Raw genomic sequence first — 12,306 nt, forward strand, 5'->3', positions numbered from 1 at the left:
ATACTTGTTAAGTTATTTGATTAAACAGAAAAAGAAAAAAATGTCGAAATTTGTCAGTGTCAGGTTTTTCCTTTTTGCTGGGTGTATTATTAATAATGATCAAGAAACAGCAAAAGTAGGTCTGAATGTGGCTTATAGTGATCATTTGGCACAAGAGTCACAAAAGTGTAGAACGCAGTATAAAATATATGGAAGGCGACGTTAAGATAACAATGTACGCTAATACACATTCAAAGTTTCTTAACCTAAATGTCTGGCCGTGCGAGTGGTGTATATGAAACCACGAAGCAATTTCTGATTGTAGATGAAAGTGGGAAAACAGACACCTGTGTCACCAAATGTGGACAGTAGTATAAAAACCAAATCAGTTGGTGGCACCTCAGAGGAGAAGCGGTCTTGTCTTGGTCTGGAACACAACATCTGGGGAACTGTTCACGATGATGTCTCTTGTAGTCGTCGCCTTTGTTGTCATTGGTGCGACGCTGTCAGGTTTGTGAACCTCCAATCCTCTTGAACGAAATGAGCTTGTTTTATCTAGTCAATTTTAATCTCCTTTTCCCTTGTGAGAAGTAATATAATTTTTTGTTTATCTTGTCACGATTAACCTACATAATCTTCATGTGTAGTGTGAAGTGGCTAAGATATAATATGGGACAAATTATGTGCTTATGTATTCAGAAAAATATAACAACAGGTTGTTCGTCTATTATTCTGCGTTTCCCATCTCCCGCCATTCCTGAATTTTCATTCCGACGTCAAATAATGAAACCTTTTCTTATCCTAGACCTTGCACTCTTATTAAAACCAGGTCAGCTTGATTTTATTTTATCTAAATGTTGTAAATAGTGGATTACGAAGCAAACGTTACGATCTTCATCCAAAATTTAAATTTGGTCCAAATGTTAAAAAATCAAACAACACACATCAGCGATACAATAATAATTAGTTTCCCTCTTTTCAATTAATTATATATGAAGGTATAAAGTAAGTAATATCTTTGCTAATATAGACATGACAGCTTTGAAATAGACCGATTTCCTGTTCATTTCACAGCAAAAATAACTTGGTTTCCGCAATGCGGAAACCTGGTGGAAAGTGGACTGAAACTTAAGTTTCCACCTAGAATCCAGTGAGTTTCCGGTTTTTTTTACATTGAGTTTCCGCAATAACGGAAAATTACAATTACCCACTTTCTAAGGGTTTCCGCAAGGTTTCCGTTACCCACACTCCAACAGGTTTCCGCAAGGTATCCGTTACCCACACTCCGACAAGTTTCCGTTGAGTTTCATTTAACTTTTAATCCATCAGGTTTCCGCAAGGTTTCAGTTATTAATAAGACTCCAACAGGTTTCCGCAGAGTTTCAGTTACCAACTATTCGACATAGTTTCCGCATAGTTTCAGTTACCGGTTTCAATTTCAGGTTGACAGGTTTTCATATGCGTTTCAAAGAGCCAAATTTAAACATTCTTCTTTACTCATATCATAAACTCTTGTTAAAAACAATATAAGCAATTTGTTATCACGACATTTTACTTAAAGAAAAACAGAATATATAATAAGATTCATTGTTTTATTTTCTCAACATGAATATGAATTAGCATTTAAGGCAAATAAAGATCATACATATAACTAGTACTATAGCACTAAAAACAGGGCAAAACATTTTGGCATAACTCAATCCAGTTTAAGAAATCATATATCATTTATAACAAATGGTAATTTTTCGTCAGTTAAACTTTCATTCACTTATTATTTTGAAATAGCATGTTAGATATGAAATTTATTTCTAAAATCATGCTAATGGTGAAAAATAACATTAACATACAACTTAACACAGTAATAAAACATAGCTGTATCGGACATTTATTTGCACGCCTTGGCATTCAGCCACACACTCTATGTCACAACTATCGCCAAACATCCACTATGATATACACCATACAATAACACAACATACAGCTTACAATACAAAAATAAAATAAAATTACATTATGAAATTGAAAATAAATTCAATTATATTGCAAGAGTTGGTCAGTTAGCCCAATAAGGGGCATCCCTGGGTGGAGATCCCTCCGGTTGATTGGATGCCTCATCCTCGTCCTCACGTTGGCCATGACGAGAGCAGTGGAGGTGTAGATTCTTTCCAAGTCCAGTGTCGTCGTGTATGCCCTAAGCTTGCTGGACTCCCAGACAAAGGGACGGAATGCAACTAATTGACGTCATCTTCGTCACTCACGACTGGTGATGTCATGTCTATGGTGAGTGTTGTCGCTACCTTTTTCTTTCGTCTATCTGGCCAATCGATAGATGCAAGTCTGTTTAGGCGTTGTGCAAGTTTCTGAAAATGGCAGGTAATAACGAATTACTAGGTTATTTTGATAAATTACACAAACATCAATCAACAAGAAACTGACAATGCCAAGGATGATTTAAAATAAGTAATCCAAAAGGAAGTTTGAATAAAGAGAACTAAATTGAACAATCACACTTTGCACTAGTTTTCTCAAAACTCAAATTATGCAATTCATCACACTTCATTGACCGAATGAAATATCTTATTTTCTAAAGAGGACACACAATCTATACAAAATTTGGTCTGAAGTTACATGCTTCCCAGTCCAGAGGTAGTAATACGTTATATATATATATATGAACATTTATTGCATTTTCTATATAGTAATAATGATACTAGTAATAGATTTCCATCAAATTGCTTTATTCAATCTCTTACAGTTCGTATTGAGCCCATTTCTGGTGTCCCCCGCCGTGATGTTGCTGGAATATTGCTGAAAGCGGCGTAAAACCAAATTCAGTCAGTCAGTCGTATTGTTGAAGGCACAAGTATATTCACCCAGTAGTGACTGTATGTTTACACCATTAAGTCTTTGAGGTGTATTTAGAAGTGAATAATGCAAGACATGAATGTTTACGGATGTCAACGTCTTTATTAGGTAAAAAACACAATGTTTCGGGTGTGAATGCTTACACCTGACGAAGGGGTAAGCATTCACTCTGAAGCTAACATGTTTTCACATAATAAAGGAGTTGACATCCATAAACCTTTGTCTCTACACTATTAATTGGAAATTATTTACTATTTATAATGAAAGTCACTACAGATAGGTCAAAATTACCTTCACATGTTACTGCTGACCATCCTTGATCATTTGTTATACAGTCTCCAGACTCATCATCAGCTTTGCTGAAAAAAATAAACAATAACACGTTACTTTTCTTTGCATTTCCCCATTCATTCATTCGAGTTTTAAAAAAAACCCTTAAACCTGCAGCGACATTTATACCAACAAGCAAACTACAGATTTATCACTTTAGGTTATGCAATCAGTAAGTGAACGGCCTGACATAAACATCCTGATGAATGAAGTTTAGTTATCTCATGTGACATAACCTTGGAGAAATTACGGTATTGTAAAATCAAGGGGTCAGTTTGACTGCAATTTCACACAGGTGTGAAGTTAAGATTTATTTGGTCCAATTTGAAATCATGATTAAGTTACCGGTTATTCAAATCCATTTGCAAATGTAACTTTAGTATGGTTCATGGTTCATTTTGTGAAAATGTATCTAGGGAAGCATAATAATAAAATATTCAAAGTGAAATTATGTCTATGTTTCGTAGTACCATAAACACATACCGTCAGTAAGAGAGGGTGATCTTTTCCTCCAGGAGTAGTCGTGACACATGTTTCCTCACAACAGCCTAAATGAATAAAACAAATCCATTAATTTATAATCTATTTGCTATATTTTTCAAAATTGTAGTATATTTTTAGATAGACTTATTTTACTTCACCAACCTTAGTTCGAGCAAAACAGTTTATACAGTCATGGGACTTAAATATACGTCCGTCGGCAAATTTCTCATAGACTTGCATGCTATTTTAGTGTAGCTGTGTAATTTTCATTAATTCAGTTTTCCATATTTGGTTGTCAAATTTTGCAGGTTGTTAGGAAATCATCTTGGCCACAGATACATAATTTTCCACATTGTAGTTACATGAGCAACATATATATACAACATTGCGTATTCTTTCCCCATAGACCGCCTCGTTAAAATTTGCCATAACCATGACACGCACTGAATTGAAAATAAAACGGAAATTATGTCTTTGTAGCTGAGATGATTCATGACCCATGTGCAAAATATGAACAATATCAAACGGATATTAAATAAATGCAAGACATATTTCTAGCTGCACCAAATTATCATGTAAGTCGAATAATGCATAGTGACGAATACCTATGGCCAGTGGCTGTAATTCGATAGATTAGCTTGTTTACCAATCCAGATTTCTGTACGTAAAGTAAATAATTCATTAAACGTTATTTGACAACAAAATAAATTGGTCTTACCTGACAGGGTCGTGGTACTGCGAGTTTTTCGCAGCCATTTCCATCTTTCTTTTCCAGGTAGCGAATTCTCTCTTCCAGTGCTTTGAGGGAAGCTGAGGCGGCTATGAAAATGGCGTCTCGCAAAGACTCACGGGAAAAACACTTTGTTGTTGTTTTTTTAATCTAAATCTAGCATTACAGTTTGACAATATCTTTCCGCGTTATACAACAAAATAAACATACACTATACACCTAAAATGTCAGCTGTGTGTTTTTATAATAATTTAGGTAGTCTCGCGTGGACGTGATCCGGTCGCCATTGTTTTATTCGTTTACATTGCCGACATCAAAGGGGACCGTGAAAAGGTGGAAATGAGCAGATTGAATGTGAGTATCCAAAGTGACAACAGTGGGCTGTTATGGGCTTAAGGGTCTTTTCATCGGATTATGGGCACTAATTGCTCCTCCTCAGTGTCAAGCATCAACATGTAGGCCTAGAGATAATTAACAGTGAATAAATCTGAAAACATATTCACGTTACTTTAATAGTCCTGGGTGCCGTTCCACTAACCGATTTTAGGCCGATTGTAGCCGGTCCCGATCTTACGATCCGAACCAAGCTTAGATCGAGACTCTTTCGTGCGAGAGATAGAGGAATGCGAGGCACGAGTTATCTCCCTTTGCATAGTCTAGCAAATGATGGAAGTAGTTTACGAACCAACTGAATGAGTGAGTGAGTTTAGATTTACGCCGCACTCAGCAATAGTCCAGCTATATGGCGGCGGTCTGTAAAAAATCTAACTAAGATGCATAGCGTTCACTAACATGAGCGTTCATGTTAGTGAACGCTATGTATCTTAGCTATAAATAATCGAGTCTGGACCAGACAATCCAGTGATCAACAGCATGAGCATCGATCTGCGCAGTTGGGAACCGATTACATGTGTAAACCAAGTCAGCGAGCCTGACCACCCGATCCCGTTACTGGCCTCTTACGACAAGCATGGGTTATTGAAGTTCAATATTCTAACCCGGGCCTTCATTGGTATTTTTCCAACCATGTGTAAACGTGGAGAACAAAGCTGGAGCAAAATATTAGGGTAGTGAGCACCTTGGTTTCAAGTGCAAGTGCGTGTGAACGCTGGGTATCAGGCATAATATAATAATAATAAATGCATATTTATAGTGCGCCTATTCCACATCCTGGGGCATGCTCAAAGCGCTATGTACAGATAATTTACACGAGAGTATTTACAGCCGAGATTATAAGTAATAAACTGAGAACAGGTTTTAAGCCTGGACTTTAAAAATGTCAATTGTGTCAGAGCTTTTAATATGTGCCTGAATAACACGCAGCCTGCCTTTAGAATCCCCCACCAAATATGCGCAGTGAAATGAAACATATTCGTATCTTTTTGCTTCAGAACATTGTTCACTTTACGGCTACACCGACTCGCTCGGTTGTGTTCCCATGACGACAGTGGTCAGACTGGCCTGACATTTGTAAGGCTTCAGTGCGGTGTTTGTTTACATCACAGAAATATACAAATCATGGGGGATTTTAGGGGACGCTCACGGTGAAATGCTCGCTCTTATTTTTCACATAGAATAGGAAAGCCACCATTTTGGTTTCTGTACGATTGATTTTAGCTATCCTAAGTTGGTCAGGAGCAACTTAGACTTTGGATCTTAACTTTACGATTGACTTGGGTAAGATTGGTTAGTGAACGGTACGCCGATCGTAACGTCACGCTAAGATTGGGATTTTAGGGGTTTACGATTGGCGTAGGGCTAAGATCGGTTAGTGGAACGGCACCCTGATCGAGCTTCATGAGTCCTACTCGTGAGAACTTGTGTTAGTGACAAATAGGTGATGTTTTAAAACCCTGTCAGGAGTAGGCAATATACGAAAATATTTTTGCTGGACGTAAAACTTCATCATGTAAGTAATTTACCCATTGAGATCCAAACATGCAAGTGTATTAGACATGCTTATATCATGTTCATTCTTTTCAGTTCTACACCTAGATATACTATTCCCATGTATTATAAGTTAAATTATCTAATTTTGCAGTATATATTGCTAGCTTATATGTAATGTCAGCTCAATATATCCGAGTGAGTGAGTTTAGTATTACGCCGCACTCAGCAATATTCCAGCTATATGGCGGTATTTATCCAATTATACCAGTTCATCTATTTTATCATTTTATAACCATTAAAACAATTATTACATATACTTTACACTCATAGCTTTGTGTAATAATTTGTGTAATCAATTATTAAACCTCTTAGCCTTACAATGCATTGACACAAGTCACGTATAACATTTCTGAAAGAATCATTGTTTCAATTTACAGATACGTTTTGTGGATCTAGGGACTTGTTGGAGATTGACAAGAGGCTTGGCTTGGTAATCATTTATAGTTACACCCTACCATGCTCCTAATTTCATTAAAGGAAATCTTAAAACAATATTTTTTATTCATCAGCATTTAGTCAAAACAAGTAAACACTAAATAGATACATAGAATAAATTTCTTTATCTTTGTGAAAAATATAATCACTCAAAATGTAACAGTGCGTGGATTCCAGTGTAATTATAAGTTGATATGTTTTTCAGTTCCAAGAAGAAGACCAGTTTTCTGTCCGCACTGCCGGTCGCTTGTTTCAAGGAAACAAGGAATCCGTCTGGAATGGACGGCAGTTTCTCATCAGGTTAGTCGTCAAAGATACTTCACTTCATAGGTTTCACTTAACGACTTCAGTTTGATCTGTCCCTTTGTTATCCATCATATATCAATAATGAATATATTTAATTATTGTATATCAAATATGTAACTGTAAGTGTAAGTGAATAAGTTGTGTTACACATTTTACAGTTTTTAAATTAAAGTAAAGGTCACATTAAAAAATTATTTTTTTTGTTATTATATTGCTGTGAATGTTTCTTTAGAGGGTTGATAAAACTAAGAAATACCCACGATTTTTCATTCATGGGAAATGTTAGGTTTTGTATGCTTTTCTCAGTTGAGTTGGTCATTTCAATTTGAAATGAATAAGATCACATATATAATAAGGTGTTACATTCAGTGTTTAAACATGATTCGTATCTATTTAAAATATGTATGTACCGTTTTACCTATTCTTAGATTTCAGTTGGATATTTGGTAGTAGATGTTACCTTGAATATGAGTACAGTAACAGTAATAAATATTACCACAATTTGCTTCAGAATACTGGGTTGGCTACTATTTTCTGGTACCAATCAATCAAATAAGTGACATGTCCAATGGAAGCTACAATATACATGTATACTACAGATCTTTCCTTTGTGATTGTGAAAAAAAAATCTTTTGGGTACATCTACAAATTAGTCGTTCTAATTTGATAATTTCATTGTGATCAGATATACCACTGTGCATGTTTTGAATATGTATACATGTGTTACTTTGGCTGTTTTGTAGTTTTACTAAGCATTGTATGTATTGTATTTGCAGGATGATGCAGAGTCTGTGTGGGACGATGAGCATGGCAACGATGTTGTGCCAGACATCAACCAAGACTCTTCATATTCACCCACAGATCTTAAGTAGAGCATACACCATCTGTTTGCGGTTGTGGACTGGTTCAAGCCTTGTTGTAATCAACTTGGTTATATTTCCCCTTTCTCTGTGTGGCAAAACAAATGTCTCAACTCAGGCTCTGCTTCATATGTACCAGATCAGAGGATTGCTGTCAGCTCAGTATGAGTGCAACAGAAGCTTCATGATTGTCAGCAAGTTGCCAAGTCTTTACTATGTGAGATTGTTAGTGTGTACTGTATATGTTAAGATACATTGAGGCAGCTTCAAATGTACACTTCATGTATATGGGCCCATGACCTTTCATACAATAAACATTTGAATTTGAATTTAAAATCTGTTGAATAAATATCACAGCAAGTATGTTATGCCTGCACTAGTAGACATCATTTCATCATATGCATAAAATGTTGTAGGGTTTTGACATATTTGTATTTGCATATTCATACAGAAGTTGTGTTCTCCAATGCTGAAGATTCCCTCTTGATGTGGCTTCTCTCATACATACATACATACATACATACATACATACATACATACATACATACATACATACATACATACATACATACATACATACATACATACATACATACATACATACATACATACATACATACATGAAACTCGTATATCTAAATTTGTAAATGTGTACATGAAATAAAAACAAACTTATATACCTACCTGTCTTATAAGGACAGTAAAATAACTAGTCTATCACAAATGTACACTAAAAACTGGCATGTAACCATAAACACTTTAACGGTACAGTATAAAAATGGGCTATAGATTGCCAACACCTGAAGGTTGATCAACATACTAGGGACTACGGGAACGTACAGTACTTTTGCTTCCTGCGTGGACCCTAGCTGGGTTCTGTATATAGAAATTATCTTGCAAATGTAACAGTAAGTAAATATTGTCCCCCAATGGAACAGCACAAAGCTAAGTTTGCCATTTCATCTAAGCTGAAACCAACAGAAACCTAGCTGAAACCTACATTACCCAGTATTCAATAGGTTTCCGCAATAGCGGAAACTAAGTCATTTTGCTATGAATGTTTCAGCGAACTGAAACTAAATGGAAACGCATAATGATAGTTTCAGTTGTAGAAACTTGACGGAAACCTAGATTTGTTAGTTTCAGTTTTGTAAACTATGCGGAAACTCGCATTGTCTGTTTCCGGATACTGAAACCTAGCGGAAACCTACATTACCCAGTATCCATTAGGTTTCCGCAAGAACGGAAACTAAGTTATTTTTGCTGTGTTTGTATACACAAAGGAGTCTGATGCTATCAATGAGCATTAGGGTTAAAACGTTTTCTGCTTCCTTTTCAAACATCTGTACGTCTCTAACATAGACATTTCTCCTTATCCTTGGTAAAGAACATAACATTACAGTGTTCACGAATGGTGTTTAAAGGTAACAGGACATTGGGTCCTGCAAGTTTCAGATGTCTGTCTGACCCATTGAAAATTCACAGGACCCATAGAATAAAATTAAACATGCATTTCGGATTTAACATTTATTATAATTGGCATTAAAATCATTAACAAACACAAGATATATAAACAGCAAACAAGTATCACATGTCACATAAAACAACTTAAGTCAAAGTCATTGTGAAATATACAGTCAGACACTGGGGCTGGTGGGTTGTAGACTTCTATCAGGCCATTGGAAAATCTGCCGGATTTGTCAGAGGGTCAGACACTTTTCGTGAACCCTGGCATTATAGAAATCAGATTAATTTGTTTATTCTCATTACTCGAAATCAAAACCGATCATCAAAGCCAAACACAAATCTTCAATCTTCAAGAAAAGTGGGAAAATTTGAGCTGATATATAAATGAGTAACGAGAACATGATCCCATTTTTTTTTATGTTTACATAAAGCACGCACTCACTTGCAGATGGCGCTCTAACAAACCATACTGTAGCGTATTGCGAGAAGACGATGAACAGTACCTGCCAAAGACATATCGTGATAACGAGATCTTTTGTGGCAATGACGGCAAGAAGTATCATAGCATGTAAGTATCGGCCTAAAAAAGAACCACTGTTTCTAAAACGTAATGGTCTTGGATTAACCGCGCCAGAATCTGTGGTTTCAATTCTCAGATATATTCCGATGATGATTCCAGCTCTGCATAGTCACCAGAATCTGTGGTTTCGATTCCAAGATATATCCTGATAATGATTCTAGCTCTGTACAGGTACCAGAATCTGTGGTTTCGATTCTCAGATATACCTCGATAATGATTCCAGCTCTGCACAGGTACCAGAATCTGTGGTTTCGATTCTAAGATATATTCCGATGATGATTCATGTCTGCATAGGCACCAGAATCTGGGGTTTCAATTCTAAGATACATCCCGATGACGATTCTAGCTCTGCATGGGTACCAGAATCTGTGGTTTCAGTTCTAAGATACATCCCGATGATGATTCAAGTTGTGCATAGTTACCTTGAAATACAGATATATCCATTGTAGATATGCAATCCAACTTGTTACATGATAACAATGATTTCATTACACTTGATACATTTCCATATTATATTTGGCTTCAGATGTGAGTATATACTTGCCCTTTGTGAGTACCACGTCCACGTGGTGGGCTACGGTGAGAACTGCACCAAGAGAACGCACCCAACTCAGACTCCACCGTCCCATTTTGAGCTTGGTCTTTTTTGGTGCCATAACAAATGGCATCGATGACAGGCTGAGGGCAGTCAAGGCCAAAAACATCTCTGTAGCTGATGCCAAGAAGGTGTACACCGTACAGGATCATGCCAACAAAGTGTACGTCCGCAACCCGGACTGCTGGGCCTATGACCTTGACCTGACCTCCATCTCTCCCTGGAACAGCAACCTGGCCAACAGGAAGGCTGGAACTCTGGTTTCTCCAAGACACGCCCTATGGGCTAGGCACTACAGCATCAAGCTCAATTCCACTATCAGGTTTGTTGACCAAAACAACAACGTAGTTGATCGCCGTGTCGTGAAGACCCAGACAGTATCTGGACCTAGCCACAGCTCATTCTATGGCCAGGACATCGTGGTGGGTGAACTGGACATTGACGTCCCCAACACCATTTCCTTCGCTAAAGTGATGCCCAGAAACCTGACCAGCTTCCGCGTGCCTTACAGTACGCACATACCGGCCGTGAGCACAGACCAGGAGGAGAAGGCTCTCGTGGACGACTTCTACTATTACTCCTCCACTAATGCAGGGCTACATGTTCCTCTAACCACCTCCATCAGACACGACTACTATGAAAGCAAGATCAGCGGTGACAGTGGCAACCCCACCTTCTTCGTCATCGACGACCAGTTGGCTCTTTTGTTCGTGTTCACAACAGGCGGTGCTGGAGGTGGGACGTCCATCAACCACTACTTTGACAACATCAACGAGATTATGGCCAAGGAAGGAGGTGGCTACCAGCTGACGGAGATTAATCTTAGCAAGTATCTTGCAAAGGGCGAATCATTACCGGGCATTATTGGGAAATAAATACTGACATGAGCATAACGTGTTTGTTTACTATACCTTTGTAAGTGAGTGAGTTTAGTTTTACGCCGCATCTGCGCAATTTGGAGCCGATGACACCTGACCTGACCACCCGATAACGTCAGTCGCCTCTAACGACAAGCATGGTTTACTGAAGATCTATTCTAACCCGGGCCTTCACGGGTCCTATACGTTTGTCATACCAGAAGAATGTATATTCAGAGGGAACAATCATGGTGATAGAAAATCCATCTTGAATATATAGAAAACGTGAAAAAGCATCAAACCGTGCTCGTAGGTTTTACCAAATTAGTAAACGTCGTCTGAATGCTATAAGAGGGGTTGTCTAGTTTAGATAATCAAGTCTTTCATGAATCCACACGTATAACCTGAATCTAAAAACATAATGAGGTCACAGAAAAATCACCATACAAAATGTTTGGTGATATAACATTTAACATAGGATGACGTTCAGAGTTCACAATACAATATACAGACGGGCTATAGATCGCCATCAACTGAAGGTAGATCACCATACTAGAGTCCATGGGGACACTGACCTTACCTGGATTTATATCATCCTGTCAATCGCCGAGAATAGATAGAATTTTTTGCTGCAGCAGGGAAAAGTCAACATTTTATTATTTCACATTAGCAACAAAGAAAAAAGTATGGACAGCTTAGAAACTTCGTTTCCCGAATAACACATAAAATGCGTTCTACTTGTTAAACATGTTTTCGTTTAATTATTATAAGTTAATGGTTAAGTTTGTTTCCTATTACATTTTTGAACTGAATAAACTGGCGTTGGACATTCACAGTTAAAATTAATGCTTGGAATATCAACCATCTCT

General features: G+C 37.4%; 1 protein-coding gene across 1 annotated transcript; it reads left to right on the plus strand.

Moving 5' to 3' along the window:
- Positions 1 to 333: 333 nt before the first annotated feature.
- Positions 334 to 11,468, plus strand: LOC124259968. The gene is made up of 3 exons (XM_046694192.1): positions 334 to 489; positions 9,854 to 9,973; positions 10,512 to 11,468. Exons 1-3 carry the CDS (start codon positions 438 to 440, stop codon positions 11,453 to 11,455), a joined length of 1,116 nt encoding a protein of 371 aa, XP_046550148.1. The 5' UTR covers positions 334 to 437; the 3' UTR covers positions 11,456 to 11,468.
- The last annotated feature ends 838 nt before the right edge of the window (positions 11,469 to 12,306 follow it).

Source organism: Haliotis rubra, unplaced genomic scaffold, assembly GCF_003918875.1.
Source record: "Haliotis rubra isolate DU_JTF1 unplaced genomic scaffold, ASM391887v1 Scf745, whole genome shotgun sequence".
In the NCBI taxonomy this organism is placed as follows: Eukaryota; Metazoa; Mollusca; class Gastropoda; order Lepetellida; family Haliotidae; genus Haliotis; species Haliotis rubra.

Excerpts from the sequence above, each read along its gene's own strand:
- LOC124259968 (XM_046694192.1), top strand. The coding sequence starts at position 438 with ATGATGTCTCTTGTAGTCGTCGCCTTTGTTGTCATTGGTGCGACGCTG. Across the intron at positions 490-9,853 it reads CATTGGTGCGACGCTGTCAG|ATGGCGCTCTAACAAACCAT; the intron begins GTTTGTGAACCT and ends ACTCACTTGCAG. Across the intron at positions 9,974-10,511 it reads GGCAAGAAGTATCATAGCAT|ATGTGAGTATATACTTGCCC; the intron begins GTAAGTATCGGC and ends ATTTGGCTTCAG.